The 21529-nt window shown below is 44.0% G+C and overlaps 1 protein-coding gene across 1 annotated transcript in view; it reads left to right on the plus strand.

Moving 5' to 3' along the window:
• SMIM19 (small integral membrane protein 19) overlaps positions 1-10307 on the plus strand; it is an 11018-nt gene extending 711 nt beyond the window's left edge. Inside the window, exons 3-4 of the mRNA XM_085849091.1 lie at positions 6366-6487; positions 9138-10307. Coding sequence (XP_085705217.1) covers positions 6366-6487; positions 9138-9235 — 220 coding nt within the window. The 3' untranslated portion in view covers positions 9236-10307. The remainder of the gene's footprint in view (positions 1-6365; positions 6488-9137) is intronic.
• The last annotated feature ends 11222 nt before the right edge of the window (positions 10308-21529 follow it).

A 21529-nucleotide genomic window follows, 5' to 3' on the forward strand; every position in this document is an offset into this window, starting at 1 on the left:
CCTGAGTTTCGAGTCATGACGTCATGATCATAGACCTTGGTTACGTATAACCCTTTAATGGTCAGAAGGTTTACTTGAGTCATGAGCTGGTTGTTTATTTGAGCTTGATGATTTTCTGGACATGTGTACTCTGTAAAATGAATGATGCGGAAAAAATATAAATGACAAAGTTTAATTATTTTAATTCAAGCTCGGTGACGAGACCCGGGGTGTAATGATTACACTCGGTGACCAGACCCGGGGGTGTAATGGTTACACTCGGTGACCAGACCCGGGGGTGTAATGGTTACACTCGGTGATGAGACCCGGGGGTGTAATGATTACACTCGGTGACCAGACCCGGGGGTGTAATGATTACACTCGGTGACCAGACCCGGGGGTGTAATGGTTACACTCGGTGACGAGACCCGGGGTGTAATGATTACACTCGGTGATGAGACCCGGGGGTGTAATGGTTACACTCGGTGACCAGACCCAGGGGTGTAATGGTTACACTCGGTGACGAGACCCGGGGTGTAATGATTACACTCTGTGATGAGACCCGGGGGTATAATGGTTACACTCGGTGACGAGACCCGGGGGTGTAATGGTTACACTCGGTGACGAGACCCGGGGTGTAATGATTACACTCGGTGATGAGACCCGGGGTGTAATGATTACACTCGGTGATGAGACCCGGGGGTGTAATGATTACACTCGGTGATGAGACCCGGGGGTATAATGGTTACACTCGGTGACGAGACCCGGGGGTATAATGGTTACACTCGGTGACGAGACCCGGGGGTGTAATGGTTACACTCGGTGACCAGACCCGGGGGTGTAATGGTTACACTCTGTGACGAGACCCGGGGGTATAATGGTTACACTCGGTGACGAGACCCGGGGGTATAATGGCTACACTCGGTGATGAGACCCGGGGGTGTAATGGTTACACTCGTTGACCAGACCCAGCGGTGTAATGGTTACACTCGGTGACGAGACCCGGGGTGTAATGATTACACTCGGTGATGAGACCCGGGGGTGTAATGATTACACTCGGTGACCAGACCCGGGGGTGTAATGATTACACTCGGTGACCAGACCCGGGGGTGTAATGGTTACACTCGGTGACGAGACCCGGGGTGTAATGATTACACTCGGTGATGAGACCCGGGGGTGTAATGGTTACACTCGGTGACCAGACCCAGGGGTGTAATGGTTACACTCGGTGACGAGACCCGGGGTGTAATGATTACACTCTGTGATGAGACCCGGGGGTATAATGGTTACACTCGGTGACGAGACCCGGGGGTGTAATGGTTACACTCGGTGACGAGACCCGGGGTGTAATGATTACACTCGGTGATGAGACCCGGGGTGTAATGATTACACTCGGTGATGAGACCCGGGGGTGTAATGATTACACTCGGTGATGAGACCCGGGGGTATAATGGTTACACTCGGTGACGAGACCCGGGGGTATAATGGTTACACTCGGTGACGAGACCCGGGGGTGTAATGGTTACACTCGGTGACCAGACCCGGGGGTGTAATGGTTACACTCTGTGACGAGACCCGGGGGTATAATGGTTACACTCGGTGACGAGACCCGGGGGTATAATGGCTACACTCGGTGATGAGACCCGGGGGTGTAATGGTTACACTCGTTGACCAGACCCAGCGGTGTAATGGTTACACTCGGTGACGAGACCCGGGGTGTAATGATTACACTCGGTGATGAGACCCGGGGGTGTAATGGTTACATTCGGTGACCAGACCCGGGGGTGTAATGGTTACACTCTGTGACGAGACCCGGGGGTATAATGGTTACACTCAGTGACGAGACCCGGGGGTATAATGGCTACACTCGGTGATGAGACCCGGGGGTGTAATGGTTAAACTCGTTGACCAGACCCAGCGGTGTAATGGTTACACTCGGTGACGAGACCCTGGAGTGTAATGGTTACACTCGGTGACGAGACCCGGGGGTGTAATGGTTACACTCGGTGACGAGACCCTGGAGTGTAATGGTTACACTCGGTGACCAGACCTGGGGGTGTAATGGTTACACTCGGTGAGGAGACCCGGGGGTATAATGGTTACACTCAGTGACCAGACCCGGGGGTGTAATGGTTACACTCGGTGACGAGACCCGGGGGGTATAATGGCTACACTCGGTGATGAGACCCGGGGGTGTAATGGTTACACTCGTTGACCAGACCCAGCGGTGTAATGGTTACACTCGGTGACGAGACCCTGGAGTGTAATGGTTACACTCGGTGACGAGACCCGGGGTGTAATGGTTACACTCGGTGACGAGACCCGGGGGTGTAATGGTTACACTCGGTGAGGAGACCCGGGGGTATAATGGCTACACTCGGTGATGAGACCCGGGGGTGTAATGGTTACACTCGTTGACCAGACCCAGCGGTGTAATGGTTACACTCGGTGACCAGACCCGGGGGTGTAATGGTTACACTCGGTGACCAGACCCGGGGGTGTAATGGTTACACTCGGTGACCAGACCCGGGGGTGTAATGGTTACACTCGGTGACCAGACCCGGGGGTGTAATGGTTACACTCGGTGACCAGACCCGGGGGTGTAATGGTTACACTCGGTGACCAGACCCGGGGGTGTAATGGTTACACTTGGTGACCAGACCCGGGGGTGTAATGGTATCAAGGAGTACAACTCACTGAGATGGTATACATCCACAATGATTGCACTAAAACAAGATTACATTTCCTGGTATTTATATGCTTTCATGGGAAAGTGGAGGGGGCTAATCCTTGGGCAAAAAGAACTCCAACTGCAATACGTGTCTTCTTGGTGAAAAGCGAATGACATAATTATGGCATAAGTTGCTGTTATCAACCAGGTCACTTTGTTCCATAGACATTACAGCATAAAAATTAAATTTATAAAACACCAGCAACAATTATAATTGAGAGTACATCAATATAATTATTTTCTTCCACAAAGGTGTTGGGGGTAAACTATGATACGGGGGTGTGAGGGTTGGGGATATATGGATGACAGAGTGGGGGGGGGGATACTAGGTGGGGATGGGGATGTATAGCTAGATGGGGATGCACATATGATTGGGGGTGGGGGGGGATGCCATACATCAATTTTTCACACCATTTGATTTCTCCAGCCAAACCGCTGGGCCGATCCAGCTGACATTTGGCAGCAACATTCCTCTCGTTACTGGCAACAGGAATTGCAAAGGTCGTTCCGGTCACTTGACCTTTAAGTAGGTCAAAATGGCCGGCTTATTCAATTTTTTTGTAAAATCGTGGAAATTCCTTCCCAAATCTTCTTCTCCAGACCTACCGATCAGAATGCTACCAAATTTAGGTTACGACATTAAGATGGGATCCTGATGTTAAATTGCAGAGGCCATGCTGATCACATGACCGGAAGTGAGTCAAAATGATGGTCGTGCAAATTCCTTCGAAAATCTTCTCCAGATCCACATTTCAGAATGCCACCAAATGTGGGTTGCAACATTATGGTAGGGTAGGGATGTTAATTATATTGTGGAAGTCATGCGGATCACCTGTCCGGAAGTGTCAAAATTACTGACTTGGTCAACTTTTGGGAAAAATCACATGAATTCTTTTTTAAATCTTCTTCTCCAGACTCACCAGTCAGAATGACACCAATTTTGGGTTACAACATTAGACCAGGGCCCAGATAGGCTCCAGGTCCAGTCGTCCTATTTTTTTTTTTGCTCATGTAATGGGGTTTTTGAATATTGCATGGGAATACAGGACTCAAATTGATGTATGAATGCTAACGAGGCTTTTCATGCATGTGCTGTGCATGTTTTCAGTGATGAGCGTGGGCACTTTTAACCTGCCATTGCAAGCCAAAAATAAACTAAGTCAAATAGTCTTTTAAACATAATTTTCAGCATTTAAATGAAAAAGTGGTCATTAAAAGATGGCTCACCATAATTGTTGCATTCCTGGATACAAATCGGACTGGTGAAAATACATAGGAATACGAGAAATATCGGTGGATGAGAGGCGACTAGTTTCTACAATTTCCTGTTCATACAAGAGAGTGGCGGCATTGGAACACACACACACACACACACACACACACACACACACACACACACACACACACACACACACACACACACACACACACACACACACACACACACACACACACACACACACACACACACACACACACACACACACACACAGTGTTTGGGTTAATTTAAACACATCTTTGAACATAATTTAGGGAGTGCTCATCACGAAAAACCAAAATAAGCCTAAACAAGATGGCGGCATGCCATCTTGGTCAGCACGCAAGAGTCTTAGGCTGCCATTTTTGGGGGGGCATGGAACAGGCTGCAACAATTTCTGAGTAATAAAGTTTTTATTTTTTTCCCCCACTTTCCTCACTTGTAACATCGAATACCTGATCATCATATCTACAACTCGTTGGATACATTGTAATGCTTATAAATGCCTGGAAATGCCAGCGTTCATGGCTTTATTTAATTTCCGCACATGCTATAAGCTCTAGAATCTCTTAAACTAAGTCGAATTTCAAAATGTAATCTCCAAAAATGAACTTGGCAACAGTTATGACTGCTAAAAACAAAAAGTTAATTTGTCCAATTCGGACATTGCTTGACATTCCGGGCGCATGGTGTTGATATGACCGATCGGCGATCGCTAATCCTTTGCCAAGTTTGCCATACCTCATTGACCATTTCATTGGAGTGCTACTTCAGAGTTGTCTGCAACGTTACCAGTTTCCCAAAATTTTTAAATCGACGAATCGTCTTTGCTGAATTTCTCTTGAAACAAATCCTGCACCTCACACGTGTACTTCCCATCATAGCAAAAAACATGCTGCACCAAAAACATTCTTTCTTCCAATGGTAGGACCATTCTTTACGGGTTGCCTTTGGAATAAACCATTAACATCCAGCTTGTGGAGGTTCACTTGTGTTGTGTCTCGCCTTGTGTGTACCTCACTTTAGCAAGTCAATGATACCAGAAGTAAACGAGCATGCATTTTATTGATTTTACTTTTAAGATCAACAAACGTGTGAAACAAGTATGTCGTTCAGTGCACTGTTACTTTTGATACACCCTGTACAAATGGTGAATTAAAACCTTCTCTTCTTTTTCTTTTTTTCTTTCTGGAATACAGGATTTGTTCATGTTGTTGAAATGATTTTCTCTTCAGTGCCATTATCATGTCTGTGTCTGACATTTGCGCTCTTATTAGGGTACCCAGTCCAATGGACTGGGTAACCTGTTGTTTTTCTTCTGTTTATTAGGGTACCCAGTCTAATGGACTGGTTAACTTATTGTTTTCTTCTGTTTATTAGGGTACCCAGTCTAATGGACTGGGTAACCTATTGTTTTTCTTCTGTTTATTAGGGTACCCAGTCTAATGGACTGGGTAACCTGTTGTTTTTCTTCTGTTTATTAGGGTACCCAGTCTAATGGACTGGTTAACTTATTGTTTTCTTCTGTTTATTAGGGTACCCAGTCTAATGGACTGGGTAACCTATTGTTTTTCTTCTGTTTATTAGGGTACCCAGTCTAATGGACTGGTTAACTTATTGTTTTCTTCTGTTTATTAGGGTATCCAGTCTAATGGACTGGGTAACCTATTGTTTTTCTTCTGTTTATTAGGGTACCAGTCTAATGGACTGGTTAACTTATTGTTTTCTTCTGTTTATTAGGGTACCCAGTCTAATGGACTGGGTAACCTGTTGTTTTTCTTCTGTTTATTAGGGTACCCAGTCTAATGGACTGGGTAACCTATTGTTTTTCTTCTGTTTATTAGGGTACCCAGTCTAATGGACTGGGTAACCTATTGTTTTTCTTCTGTTTATTAGGGTACCAGTCTAATGGACTGGTTAACTTATTGTTTTCTTCTGTTTATTAGGGTACCCAGTCTAATGGACTGGGTAACCTATTGTTTTTCTTCTGTTTATTGGGGTACCCAGTCTAATGGACTGGTTAACTTATTGTTTTCTTCTGTTTATTAGGGTACCCAGTCTAATGGACTGGGTAACCTATTGTTTTTCTTCTGTTTATTAGGGTACCCAGTCTAATGGACTGGGTAACCTATTGTTTTTCTTCTGTTTATTAGGGTACCCAGTCTAATGGACTGGGTAACCTATTGTTTTTCTTCTGTTTATTTATTATTTATTCTTTTTCCGCTGACAATTTGCGGGTTCTTTCGCTTTAAAAATCATTTTCTCAGGAACGGTAAGTCCGATCGACACATTTTTCACCATAGTATGTATCTTTTTTCATAGCAAACTTAATTGATAATTATGACGTCATTTTTTTTTTTTTTTTTTGCAATGAGATTTTAATTGTACTTTTTTCAGGAATAAACGCAAAATCATGAGGATTTTCCATGTTCCTCAAACTGTTGGCAGTGAGGATGAAAACTTCTTCAGTGACTTACCTAGCGTGCGGCTGCGTCAGCAACTGGAAATGCAATACCTTTGTAGGTCCTACTCCTTGGCCATGCTGCCCTTAAATAGTGTTAACTCTAAAATGTTTATGAAACTGCTGAATTCCAGCTTGATTGCTCACCTCCACTCCTTCATGCCTTTTTTCCCCCACGTGTGGAACGCCTGGTTGTGTGTTGTGCCCAGTCGTGGCTGGTTGTGTGTTGTGCACGAACGTACTGGTTCCCTGTTGGGCTAGGGCGTGTCTGGTTCCGAAACGATCCTTTCGGAGAGACATTGTGAGGGTGTGAGATTTGTCCGGATTGAAAGACATGTTCCACGTGTTGGACCATTTTGTGATTTTACCCAGATCTGCAGTGAGCAAAGAAGCTGCTGCTTGCCGGTCTGATGGATGACAAATGATACAACAGAGGGTGGAGTCATCAGCAAAGAGATAAAGAGGATTTTCCAGAGAGTTGGAGAGATCGTTGATGAAAACCAGAAAAGAACAGGGCCCAGAACACTGCCTTGAGAAACTCCAGCCTGGACTGGAAGAGGGGATGAACGAACTCCATTTAGGGCCACACGTTGACTGCGACAGGAGAGGAAATCTGCGAGCCATGAGAGGAGGTTGTCTTGGATACCATAGGAAGAGAGTTTGGTGAGTAGGGCAGGGTGCCAGACCATGTCAAAAGCACGCGATATGTCTAGGGATGTGGCTCTGATTTCATGTCTAGCATTGAGGACCTCCATCCATTGTTGGGAGAGAAGAAGCAGCATATCCAGGGTAGAGTGACCTGGTCTGAAACCAAATTGAAGATCGGAAATCAAGCCATTGGAGAAGAGGAAGGATTTCATGTCTGAAGCGATGATGGATTCCATAACCTTGCTGATGATTGGGAGAAGGCTGATTGGTCTGTAGTTTGCAGGGATCTGTTTTTGCACCTTTTTTATGCAGGACGGTAATGTTTGCTGAATTCCAAGCAGATGACCTTGAGCAAATGAGAGGGTGAATAGAACAGAGAGAGGGTGAGCAAGAGCAGAAGAGCAGGTTTTTAGGACATGTGGGCTGATGCCGTCTGGGCCGGTTGCAGAATCTGAGTCGAGGTTTGACAGCAAGCTCTCCACCTTGTCAGGAGAAAAGGACACAGAGTCCAGGGACAGTTGGGTGCGACTGGGTAAGGTGGGTAGAGAAAGCGATGGGTTATGGACACAAGATTTATCTGCAAACACCGAGTTGAGGCATTCAGCCTTTTCACGTGCGGTATCAGCAGTGCGGCCATTTGAGGAAGGGGAGGGGATGGAGGGGGAACAAACACCAGAAACAGATTTGATTAGACGCCACCAGGATTTTGAGGATGGAGAGTGGTTTGAAAGTTCAGACTTGAGCTTATTAAGATGTTGTTTTCTGGCTCTCCTGAGGATAGATACACGCTTGTTCTGAGCTTTATGGAAGGAACTGAGATTACCCTCAGTTGGGTTTGCTTTCCATGAGGCAAAGACAAGCTGTTTCAGGACAACTGCCTCGCCACAAGTTTCAGTGAACCAAGGGTGGGAGGAAGGGTAGGACAACTGAAGACGAGAGGGGATGTGTTGTGGATGGGCATGCTTGATGTGTGTTGTAAGAGGGCGTACCTGGTTGCATGGGATATCTGTGAGAAGGTCTAGTTCAGGGGTGGGCAATGATTTCCACGGGCAGGCCACAAAATAATTTTATGTCATTGAGGGCTGCATATCTGTTTGACATAATTTCCTCACCATCTCAGTATTTTTTTAATTAATGATGCGTGAACGGGCTGTGCTATTTAAGTTTCAGGTGTTGAGATATTTTTGCATGATGATCACAGAAAAGGTACTAGTGAGTTTGTGTTTGCCAGATTGTCCAAATGTCTTTTAAAGTAAAAGTAAAAAAAAAACGTGTGTGTGTGTGTGTGTGTGTGTGTGTGTGTGTGTGTGTGTGTGTGTGTGTGTGTTTTTTTCTCGAAACAACCAGAGAGGAGACCGGTGATTTGGTTTTCTGGTCTACTTCACATCGTTCACTGATAGTCAATTAAAAAATCTCCCCTTATATGTTCTTGCTTTGACTGTGTTTAAATAACCATTTTGATTTGATTTTTGTTTTAAGGGCGGAAGAATATAGTCTGGTCAGTTGTCTGGGAGTGATAGCGGATCTGGACCAAGGGCCATATTTTGCCCACCCCTGGCCTTGTTGAAGTGTGAATGTGCTGTTGGTGTTGGTTCATTCTTCACCATACAGTCTCTTTCTTCCTTAACACAAAACAAACAAAAAGAGCCCCGATGTGATATCCCATTGCTTACTTCATTGAACAATGTTCCATTGTTCTGTTCTCCCTCACCAGTGAAACTAAGGTAACTCGACTGAGTGGGTGTTGATAAAGCACAGACATAGTGTCACCTGTCCAAGTTCCTTGAATTTCGTTGTACAATTTTTCATCGCTGGTTGGACGACATAAAAGTGTTGATGTTTCATGACGAAAAGTGAATTTGTTAAAAATGCAAGTAAAATTTGTTGTTTGTTCGAAAGAAGGGGATTGCACACTGTACTCCACATTGTACTAGAACCAAGTCGTTCTGCTTAACTGTAGTGTTGTCGGCATAACTTTTTGTCTCTTTAATCAGCCTTTTGCTATGCAGATAGATGAAGAGATGAAATGTTTTTTTGTTTTTTTAACCATTGTTTTGCAGCAAGAAAAGTTGAATTTCAGCAGCAGCAGCCACAGCAACAGAAGCAGAAGCATCAGGCAGGAGCTAAATCTGAAAGTGTCATGCTCTTGGTGGAATGACTGGTGCTGAAGCTGTGGTGCTACTTGCTTGGATCAGGGTTTGGTTTCATTGGTGTTTGGGCAAATAGAGAGAGAGAGAGAGAGAGCATTGAATTTTCATTGTTGTCATTTGATGCCCACCCTCAGTTATCCTTGTCAAGGACAGTGACACCAAGTTTATATTGCATCAAGTGAAGCGGGTCGATTACGTGCTCCCTAAACATTGATAAGGTAACCTTTTTTTTGTGGCAATATGACAGCAACCTGATAACTCTCCATGAGACCAGGTCAGATTCCAGAACCTGGGAATGCAAATCCTTGATACTGCTGGTTCTGTACCTGCAACTTTAAGATTGCCAGTGCCAGTCTGTTTTCCTTCCCATTCTCATCACAGGGACAACATCCAGAGATTGTCATGTTTGTGGGTACATGAGTTCCCATCATGCCTACATTTGATTTTGGTAATTTTTATTTTATTTTATTTTTTCACTGTGCTGCAATGAAACTTTTTCTTTATTTTTATTTTTTTTTTTTTAACTGCAAATACTGTTTAAAACAAGAATTAGACCAGAATAGTAGTGATGCTGAGAACAGGTTGATTCGCCCTTGGCTTGTGGCTCAGTTTGGGGAATGTAGAATGGTATTCAGAATTTGTAGTTTTTATTTCATTTGTAAGTTGAGAACTCTTTATGAGTAAAACCAACTCGTGAAACTACAGGAGCCTCTGTGATGTATCACCTCATTCATGGGGCATGCCACCTCCTCCTCCTCCATCGGGACGCACCCCGTCCTCTTCCATCAGGATGCAACTCCTCTGTAAAGTATAAATCCAACTTCTCATTACTTTAAAAGTAACACATTAAATGAATAAATGCTGCACTAATAATGAAGTTTAAGGAAGGCTTGTATTTATTTAACTGACCTTGTGAACGTTGTCAACAAATGGCTCTTGTGGTTAAGAAGTTGTAGTGAGCTCTTTAGAAAGAGTCCTTGAGGTTAGAGTTATTTCTTAGTTTCCTACAAACACCCATGTCCAGGGGCAGTGCTTGCCAGATTAATAAAGTTGATTGGTTTGAGGTTTGATGCTGTAAAACATGTTTGTGTTTATCACTTGGTTTGCTCTGGTAATATCTGTTGTTTTCACCAGCCATCCTAACCATGAAGTCAATACCAGGCTTCTAGAGATAACTATAACTGGCAGTGATGACCGGGTACTAAGACGTCCTGCTTTGATGAAACCCCATTTTGATCGGACACTTGACCCTGACCCATGACGTTTATTATTAAATTCAATTCAGAATGGGATGAAGATAAATTCAAATCAAATACTGCAGGGACAGTACTGCATTGGAGTCTTCAGAAGGAACCCAAACGAACAAAAAGCAAAGATGAAGTCATCAGGAGGAACCTGGATAGGATTCACATTTCAGCTGCGACTCCTCTACCCTCAAACCCAGCCAAGTAAGCCTTATGCAATATATATATATATATATATATATATATATATATATATATATATATATATATATATATATATATGAACCCATTTTCCAAAAAAGTTCTGTCTGCCAGACCATGTGTCCGATGAGGTTGAAATTTAAAACATAATATATTCCTCATCACTATGACATCATCATTGTGAGCCTTCATGTCGATTGATGCAGAGGTTCAAGAGAAATAATTTAAGATTTTCTTTTAATAAAATATGACTGCTCGACCCTGTGACCTATCAATTATTCGCCCTTGGCTTGTCGCTCAGTTTGGGGAATGTAGAATGGTATTCAGAATTTGTAGTTTTGAACATGCTGGTATCCCCAAGGCTTGAACGTGTTTGAAGTTTCCCCTCAATCAGTCCAGCCGTTCTGGAGAAGAATATTTTTAAAGTTTTAGGGTATATCCAATATAGGGTGGGAATGTTTTTTGTTCCTCATGGATAGGCGGTCGTACCTATAAAGTAACGCCTCAATCTGTTCAGCTGTTTCAGAGCATTTTTGAAGGTTTAAAATCTTTTTTATTATTGTTATTAATATCGCTACCAAACCATGTGACTTGTATCATTAAAACATTTGTTCTGTCGACCAATTTATCCCAAGATGACACTCAAAATTGTTCATTCTGATTGGATGTAGTGTTCCAAGTATGCAATTGTGACGTCACAACGAAGGCACCTCTGACATCATACAGACATCACTTATTCCCCATGTGGAATACTTGCCATGTGCCAAGTTTCAATTTTTTTCCACATAGTGCAGTTTCTGATAGAGGTCCCTGCACATCTTCATCTTCACTCTTTCCTTCCTCTATTTTCCCACCTTTGGAACAAACTCCCACACTCTCTTCAATCGCACTCTTTCCTCCAGGTCTTCAAAACAGCTGTTCATCACCATCTCTTATCTCCCCCCATCTAAAACCATGATCTTTTCTACCCCCATTAATCCACTCCAAACCCACCTCCTTCATGTTCCCTGCTTTCCTTTCTGAAAATCCCTGTAGTGTCCATCTTATTTACCCCGTGTACTCCACCCCATCCCTCTCCCTTCCACAGATCTCATGTCTCTGTTCCCCACTGTGTTTTTTCCTTCCTTCTCCCACCCGTCTTGTCGCCTGCTCCCGTTGTTGTGCGTTTTTGTGTGGTAGCTCTCATACGAGCCTCGATAATGTTTTCAACAAAAAACATGTCTGCCACACCATGGAACGTATAACATAATTATCATTAAAACATTCTACATGCGTTGTGGCTCCCATAGTGAAAATTTTGTGTCAATCCGACAAGCGGTTGCAGATAAAAACCATACTCACGTCCTGTGTGGACAAACAAACAAACTGATCCAAATGCAATACCCTCTCCTCTGGCGAGGGTAACGAGAAAGCATCTGAAAATGCGAAGCCCATCTGCTTCCACTTTGTATTTGGACTTCTGCTTTTGTATGCTAAACATAACGAAAACGGCTTTTGAAAAGTGTTTATAGTCGGTACAAAGTAGAGAGACCTGTTGCCAATTTTCCATCCGTCGGAGATCACCCGACTTTGGGAGGAGATTCACCACTGCTCTCCAAAGACTTAATGACATTACACAAAGATTCCTGGACTATGTTCAAGAGTTCCTGACACATAAGGTCCCAAAATTCCAAACAGAATTCTGCAGATATGCCGTCATTTCTGGGTGCCTTTCCAGAGTCCATTTCACCCAGGGCTCGTTCTAGTTCTGTGAGAGTCAACGGCACCTCCAGCTCCAGATGCTGAGTCTGTCAGGGATGGGAGATGGGAGATACAGGTTTATCTTATCCTTACAAACATCTTTTTTGAACTTTCTAATGGTATTTTTTTACCTCATCAGAATTTGTAATTACATCCTCACTGGGGTCCATTACTGATAAAATAATCTGAAATGGCTTGGTTTCGGCTTCGAGGTGGAAAAATGATTTACTCGGGCTATCTGATACTTTTAGATTATGGATTCTAACCCTAACTAATGACCCAGCAGCCTTTAATGCACTAACTCTCGAAGCTGAGTCCTTTTTTTCTCAGAGTAATTTATAATTTGTCTCATTCTCTTGTTTTGCCAGTTTGTTCTCCAGTTTTAGAATTTGGGTTTCTAACCTGGCCAATGTGATTCGACTTTCATGAGTCCTGTATGAATTAAATTGTTGACAATTTATATTTTGGTTTTCAGATTTTCCCACCAAACATTACGAGATTGGAAATAAGGCTTTGTTTCAGCTAACGCCAACCAGAGATTTTGAAAAGCTTCTTTAAAAGTGGCATCATCAAGAAGACTAGTATTAAATTTCCAATAAGCATTTCTATGATGGAATTGGGGACAGGATAGACCCACAGTGACCATGTGGTGGTCAGAGAAAATGAAAGGAAAAATATTTGAGGAGGCTACAACATTGTTTAAACGTGGGGTGATGTACCAGTGGTCAAGCCTCGCTAAGGACACATGACCATTGGAGCATCGACACCATGTGTACTGTTGATCGCTTGGGTACATCAAGTGCCATACATCAAGGAAACCGGCGATGGAAAGACAATGGGAGAAATCATCATGGGCTTCGGGATGTGGCTCCAAACTTAAGGTTATTAACCACCAGTTCCAGGGAAACAAAGCGGCCCTTAATCACCTCCTGAAAGAGGCAAGATTCAGCTGCAAGTCCTGGTTTTAACAAAAAAAACAACTCCAGCAGATAGGGAAGACATGTTACTAAATAAATATTTACCTTTAAAAATGCTGCACCAGTCATGTTCAACCTTATCAGTGATGTGAGTTTCCTGTAAGAGGATCACATCAACTTGCTTCCGTTTAAATAAATTATTAACTTGGCTCTGGCGGATGTGGTTAGCACCACCACCATTGATATAAAGTGTTGTAAAGTTAGTGTTTTCATCAGTTGGTAGTAGTTTTTGTTTGATGCTGAGAATACTCAGCATTTGCTTTTGTTATAACTTTCTTTAGTCGAAGAAACTGCGATTTTGTTAGATTAAGTTCTTCGGAGTTTTTTAGGACGTGTTTTGCAGTCTGAATAAAGGGAGCTAGATTGGGAAAGTGATCAATGATCACATTACTTTGCCTATAAGTTTCATTAAACGAGAGAATGAGGTGTGGAGGGATTTGGGGCTGATCTGCCATTGGCTGTGACAATACAGTCATGTCCATCTCATCTGATTCGGTTAAATCAGATATTGCTCCAATGGAGTCCGGGTCTATATTCTCAGCTGTTTTTGTTTTAGGAACCGTTAATCCAGCATCCGGGAGTCCCCATAATGCTGGGTTTGGGAAACATCAGCACACTGCCCACCATCTTTCTCAAAAACATTTACATCTTTACTTCCACACTCCTGTGGCTTCACATTTACACGTTCATTTACTAAATGGGTGTAATCATCTTGGGCCACAGTTTGCTCAGTTTCACGTGTTTGGATCAATGGAGTATCATTCATGTACCCATTAACAGCTTTAATTACATCAGTGACCTCATCCGTGTGAGTCACGGATGCACACACTTGTACTGTTTGAGACATTGCACTTTTCCGGGGGATCCGTTTCATTTGTTTGTTCAACGTTATGCGAAGGGATTCCAGCACAAACCTGGATCGTGTTTTTAGTGAAAGTCTCCATATCGAGCACGACCTTTTTAACAGCACCTGATGAGTTATCGGGAGCTCTTCGTTTACTCGTAGCCGATTTCAGTTCTGAATCCATGACCACAGTTTAATGAGAAGTCCTGCCATGAGCACACCGTCTGCAGAACGCTCCTGCCACGAGCACACCGTCTGCAGAACTCTCCTGCCATGAGCACACCGTCTGCAGAACTCTCCTGCCATGAGCACACCGTCTGCAGAACTCTCCTGCCACGAGCACACTGTCTGCAGAACGCTCCTGCCACGAGCACACTGTCTGCAGAACGCTCCTGCCACGAGCACACTCCCCCTCTTGAGGAGGGAGGGGCTTCTTCTCCCCGCCACTCGCCTCCTTATTGGATGGTGGGCTGTCAGGCGACTCGTGGCGGCCTCCCGATTGGCTGGGGCACGCATGTGGTGCTCGCTCTCTGCTCATTGGCTGGAGGAAACGCTCTCTGCTCCTCCTCGGAGCGGAGCTTCGACCCGAGGCGACGAAGGCTCCGCCCACATCCTCAGCCAAAAACACCTGCGTAATGGCGACAGGGTCAGTACAGGACGGCGCGCTGTTGTCGTTGCTGTAGCTGTAGTTGTTGTAAAATATGTAATAAACCTGACTATACAATTATTTGTAGCGCACATAGGTAATTCCCATTAGACAAAGGGGGGATTCTAACTGTAAGCACATACTTATCGAAATAACTAAGCTTAAGAACTGCTGTCTGTGTGCAATGGCTTCCAGATTCGTAGCAATATTACTACTCTCATCACGGGGGTTATCAACGGCGACGCCATGATAAAATGACCACTTTCTGTGGCTATTCCTGTACTCATGACCTTGTGGACGAGTGAAATGTCCGAAACAAAAACAACCACTTTCTGATTCATACGTGTTGCAGCACAAATATTTTCATCACCAATTATATTCCCAACCACGAGGATAATATCCTTGATGGGAACTCCTTCAGGAGGAACACACACAAACAAACGCATTCATTCTGGTTAATCCCTCGCACTCCTCACTACGAGAGGGTGCATTCACCATGACGGTGATATTATCACCCCTTTCTTGTCTGAACCGGACACGAAGGTATCAAACTGAAATAAGTCAAAAACTAAAATAAATAACAAAAAAGCATTGTAAGAAAACAGGCTTAGAAAGCGTTGTCAAAGCGGGTTGGCCCCACCCAGAGTATGCCCGCTCTTAATCTTTCTCTCTCAAAGACAAAGGTGTAGAGAAGTGAAAGGAAAACCATCAAAAACACACAGGGATAGAAAAGGACGAGGGAGGAGGGTGGCAGGAGGGGACAAAAACACACTGACAACTCACCACAGCACAAAGCAGCTGCACACAGCCACCATGACACCATGCCCGAAAAATGAACTACCACCAGGGGGCGAGAGAGAGAGACTTGACTTTTGTATACTTTTATTATAAAAGTATGAAAACACACCAGAAAAGCACACTCCATAAAAACAAATCCAAAATTTTTTTTTACAGCAAAAATAAATTAAACAAAAGCAATACAAACGAGGATGTGTGTTCATGTCGACCACATCACAGAATGATACGTATATGCAAAAAGTATGTGTAAGTATTTTACACTTTTACAAAAACGGATTACATCACAAAAATAAGCTCAAACCCTCATCGGTGTACCACTGATCACCCACAATATCCAAGCTCAAAAGATAAGCCTGCTCCATTTTTACTCGTGCTGAAACCATTCCTTTAAAGCACAAAAGCACATTTACATTTTTCCCCTTCAGTTTTGCTTTCCTGGTTTTATAAATTGCCAGTTTAGCAATGCCCAACAGAAAAGACAAAAACTGGAGTACTGGTTTACTCTTACAATTCCCCTCAATTCCATAAATAAAGACTGGAAAGGAAAAAACCAAATTAAATTTATAGAATACTTGTTGAAGGAAGAGAAAGAGGGATACCAATCTGTTACACTCAATAAAAGCATGGGTCACATTTTCAATTAAATCACAAAAAGGACAAAAATCAGAACAGAAGAGTAAAACTTATGGAGTAATGTGTTTGGGCTTGATGTGCTAGTCTCCAATTGAGGTCTCCAGTTCGCCCAAGAGTTGGAGAACTATACATTTTGTTCCAAACTGGAGTTTAGAAAGTTCCAGCAGGTAAGGTTTCACTCCACCGATTTTTTTAACAGTTTTGTAAAACCAGGTATACACGCTTCCAGACATATGTTGTAGATAGCCGTTTTCCCCATGACGTGAAACACACCAATTCCTCTAAGTCTGAGGAGAACACACCCTCTTGTTTTTCTGAGGCAATTTGAAGTTCAGGGAAATAGACGTGAGTCTACCACTTCATCCACCCCAGTCCACCCGATGTTTAGTCGATGAAAGGTTTGATTTACTGCTTTCAAGACATTTTCCACAATTCGAGCAGAACGAACGCCAGTTTATGAGGAAAGTGAGCGAGCAGGTAGCCAAGCATTCATGGATGGCTCCAACAGGTCTCACACTCTGTTTATTCCAACACTGGTGAAACAATGCATAAACGACCTGGAGGTTGAAATTCCAGAGAATAAAGGATTCCGAACTAATGGTTCATGGACAAACTTTTGGGCATCGTATGATACCTCTAAACGTTGCACTCCGAGGACTTGCCAGGCATTCAAAAGGCTCTGATGAAAACTTGGGAGCTGAGACATGTCAACGTGTTGCAGGTCGATGAGGAAAAGTTCACGGTCATATTTCAGACCTTCCACTTTCTGCAAACAGGCGTTTGTGAGAGGTCACCAAGGAACACACTCACTGTACAGTAAGCGCATTTCGGGGTCTGCAGACCACGTCTGGGTCCAGCCAATGGTGGCCACCCCAGAAAAAAAAAATCAGTCAGAACCCTCTGAATGCCCGTGACCAAGTATCTAGGAGGTTCGAGTGGGATAACTTTATGCCAAATAAATGAAACCACCAGGTTGTTTATGATTGATACCCGTGTCTTAAGGGGCTGTCACACCTTGACGTTTTAGCCAGCGTATGGCAAGGTCTCAAAATGTATGTAAAACGCTGGTGTACGCTGAACTATTGATGTTTTTTTTAAGTTTTGGGCGTATAATAACGTGTTGGACGTATGCATAACGTATTAGTAACGTACACAGAACGTTTTAATCACATATAGATAACTTATACCAACGAATGCTGAGCGTGTTGTCGGCGTTCACAACCTATGCCCAACGATAGTCTAACTTATGCATAGCGCGGCAGCGTATCGCCGACGATCACGTGGCATAGACTATTCATAGACTGCGGCTCGACGATTTAAATCATAACCGCACTACACATCGAAGTGTGAAGCCACTGTCACACCTTGATGTTTTAGCCAGCGTATGCCGACGTATGAAAAAGTTGCCGAACCAAGCTGGCACACGTCGAATACGTTATGGGTAAGTTTTGTATACGTTAAGAGCATGCTGGAATACGTCATAGTTTTCTGGCATACGTCGTCATACGCCGAGTACGTCGAGAAATTTTCAGCATGTTGAGCACGATTTCGACGTATGTTAGACATTTTGTTAGACAAAATTTATGATTTAAATCGTTGAGCGGCAAGGTGGAAATTATATTATATAACTGCACTAGAAATCGAAGTGTCAACATCACCGTCATACCGAAGAAAAAAAAAAAACAAAAAAAAAAACGGAGTCTGGAACACTGACGCTAACCATTACCTCGACGTGTTTCGACTTATGAGTACCTTACAAGTAACGTGTGTCGACGTGTGTCAACGATCGCGTAACGTGCCTACAACTTATGGCCAGCGTTATGTGGAACGTGTGAGTCATACGCTGGCATACGTCGAAAAATTTCAAGCATGGAAAATTTGTCTAACAGCTCGGTGTACTACGACGTATGCCAGCGTACTACGACGTTTGCCAGCGTACTACGACGTATGCCAGCGTGCTCTTAACGTATACAAACTTACCCATAACGTATTCGACGTGTTCCAGCGTTTTAACCAAAAATTTTCATGCGTCGGCATACGCTGACTAAATCGTCAAGGTGTGACAGGGCCTTTAAGCGAGAGAAGTTGGTACAATCTTTTCCACCTTGCCAGTTTCAATTTAATTTTTTCTAGGAAGTTCTCCCAATTTTTTTGTTCGTACGCTTCAATTCCTAGAAATAGGTCTAAATATTTAAACCCCTCACTACTCCACTGTATTCCTCCTAGTAAAACAGGCAGGGACGGGGGAAGGCGATCTGGGGCCCACCCAGAAAGCCACACTTTTTTCCAATTTACCCTTGCAGTAGAAGCGAGCTCAAACTGGGTAAGGCAACGAGAGACCTCAGAAACATCTTTATGATTTGAAATAGCAACACAAATACCATCAGCATAAGCTGAAACAACTACTTTGGAGTTTTTTGAAAGAGAGACTCCTAACACTGAGTTCTGGAATAAAGCTAATAAAGGTTCAACGGAGAGATTGTAGAGCATGCCTGATAGGGCACAGCCCTGACGGATGCCTCGCTGAAAGGGGAAAGGGTGACAAAGACGATTATTAACCTTCAGCAGACAAGATGCATTTTTGTATAATAACTTAACATTACAAATACATTTTTCCCCAAACCCTGTTCTCCTTCATACATCAAACAAAAAAGAATGGTTAACACCATCAAAAGCTTTTTCTTGATCTAAAAGTAACAACCCAAAACCGGGAGATGTAGTTCGACCGAGACTGATCAAGTCTCTCACCAAAAAATATTATCATATATGGAACGTTCTGGAACACAGTATGACTGATCAGTGCCAATCAAGAAAGAGATGACTTCCTTTAGACGGGTTGCAAGTGCTTTTGACAAAATTTTGTAATCCATGTTGAGTGACACGGGCCGCCAACTTGCGGTCTCATGGAGGTTTCTTTTCTTAGGAAGGAGACACAAAACTGCCCTCCAGCAGCTCAGTGGCAATTCACCTTGTTCAACACTCTCCTGAAAGACCTCAAGAAGAGTAGGGCCGAGAATGTCCCAGAAAGCCTTGTAAAATTCAGCCGGAAGGCCGTCTAGTCCAGGGGCTTTCCTATCCTTGCTATCCTTGAGCGCAGCAGTAAGTTCTCCAAGAGAAATGCCAGGCTCAAGCAATTGTTGTTGGTCTTCACACAGAGAAGGGAGCAGTTCAAGCATCGAATTCCTGTTCTCATTCACAGTTCTTTTTGCGAAGAGTTTAGAAAAATAGTCCTGTAGTTGATGCTTAATATCACTCTGGAAGGTCAACAAATCACCACCAGAAGAGCACAAAGCATGGATTTGTTGAGAGGTCTTGACCGTTTTTTCCAAATTGAAGAACCCTTTGTTTGGTGTGTCAAGTTGGATTTTTTTCGTTCCGCAGTTGGACGAATGCACCGGCCGCCCGCTCTTTCACCATTTCAGCCAGAAGGGTCCTTTTCTCCAACAACTGCTGGACATTCATGCCAGACAATCCAGCTTCCTGCTCACAGATAAGTATATCGTTTTTTAAAGCAGATATCACACCAAAAGCGTTGTATGTGCTGTCAGAGCAGTATTGTTGGCAAAACCATTTGATTTGGGACTTTGTCCAGTCCCACCATTGTCTTAAGTTCAATTATGAACACTTTTGTGACTCACTTTTTTCCCAAACCATTTTTAAAGCTTCTATAAAATGTGCACTTTGTAGAAGTTTCACATTAAAATTAACAGACAAGATGAGGAAAGTTTTGGTCGTGGTGCTCCGCTGGGGAATCCCGTTAACCTTTCTGGCGTGGTGGCAGCGTCGGGATACGATTCCACGCACTCTTCATCCTGAAGATGGCGATCGGCAGAACGTCACTGTTACGAGAGCCATCTTTGATCCCCAATCGCACCTCACAAGAAGGGGAGCGGCCAACCAGCTCGTTCTGTAGCTGTGTCATAAACATCGTCTGTGCAACGTTCCCATCACCGAAATGGCTCCCACACACCCTGCACCAAAGCAGTGGTCTCTCAGCAAGAGTGAAACAGTAAACTCATTTGAGTGTTGGAGACACAATTTCCTTTATATTTTATCACTCGATCCCAACTTTGCTCCCTTCCTCACCGAGGGCGTCACCTGGGAGAAGAAGAGCAGAGCGTTCCCTCTCCGTGGACTTTTGGATGATGGTGAGAGCATCCCCGTTGAGCGGCGGCACACTGTCCAACAGAAAGTCACCGTACTGGAACTTATGCTGGGTCAGATTACAAACTACTGCCCTGTGATATCCTGTAACACCATAGTCCGAAACTCCACTTCCGTAGCCAACATATGGCAGTCGATTCGACAACATTTTGGATTCCAGTCGATGGGTCCACACTTCATTGACTTTGCAGCGAAACGCCATAACCCCGAAACGCCATAACCCCGAAACGCCATAACTTGTACGAACACCTGATGGCGTTTGTGGGAGATACCTTGCTTCGACAAGACGGCAGAATCTCCCACCACAAGCAGGTGATCACTGAAGATGAGTTGTCCCCCTCGTTGGAGAACTTTGTTGTGCTCACATAGCTTCGGCTTGTTCACGGTGGACTCCCCAGACTCGTCAAACAACGCTATGGAACCGAGCTCAGGTCCCGCACCTTAGTCTCCATGAAGCTCAGATATCCCAGGCGCCTGATTCACTATTAGATGAGCTCCACACTGCTGAAGATGCAAAGTCATTGCGTGCTGTAACGTCTCGATTACAAGCCTCCCGCCTGGCATCATTCCCATCGTCAAAACCCCGTCAAGTCCTTTCGGGGACTCGTTCCAACAACCTTACGAAGACCTGTCCCCTCTGCAACAAGTACGTCGTACTGATTACAGTCATTTCCTCAGTGAGTGTCCTTTCCTCCCTGAACGAGATCGTCGCTACATTGCAAGAGCACGCCAAGTGGCTGACATAACTGAAGAGTCAGACGACGAGCCTGGAGGCATAACATGTGCCCATGGGGACAAGGTAGTTAGTAACACAGATTTTACAGAACCGGCCACTACCCGACGTGTCCAGATTCGCCAGTCTCCATATCTCGACACCTTCCACGGTCACCACACAACCCGAGTCACCATTGACAGCGGTGCCACGGGAAACCTGATTCATGAGACAACTGTAAGAAATTTAGGAGCCAAGATTCAGAAGAGTGCGCAGTCCGCTCGTCAGGCTGATGGATCGTCCGCTCTTCAAATTGTTGGTGAGACCAGACTGACACTGACAC

The sequence above is a fragment of the Eptatretus burgeri genome, chromosome 12 (assembly GCF_056783735.1).
Source record: "Eptatretus burgeri isolate ZD-2024b chromosome 12, Ebu_testis_v1, whole genome shotgun sequence".
Classification (NCBI taxonomy): domain Eukaryota; kingdom Metazoa; phylum Chordata; class Myxini; order Myxiniformes; family Myxinidae; genus Eptatretus; species Eptatretus burgeri.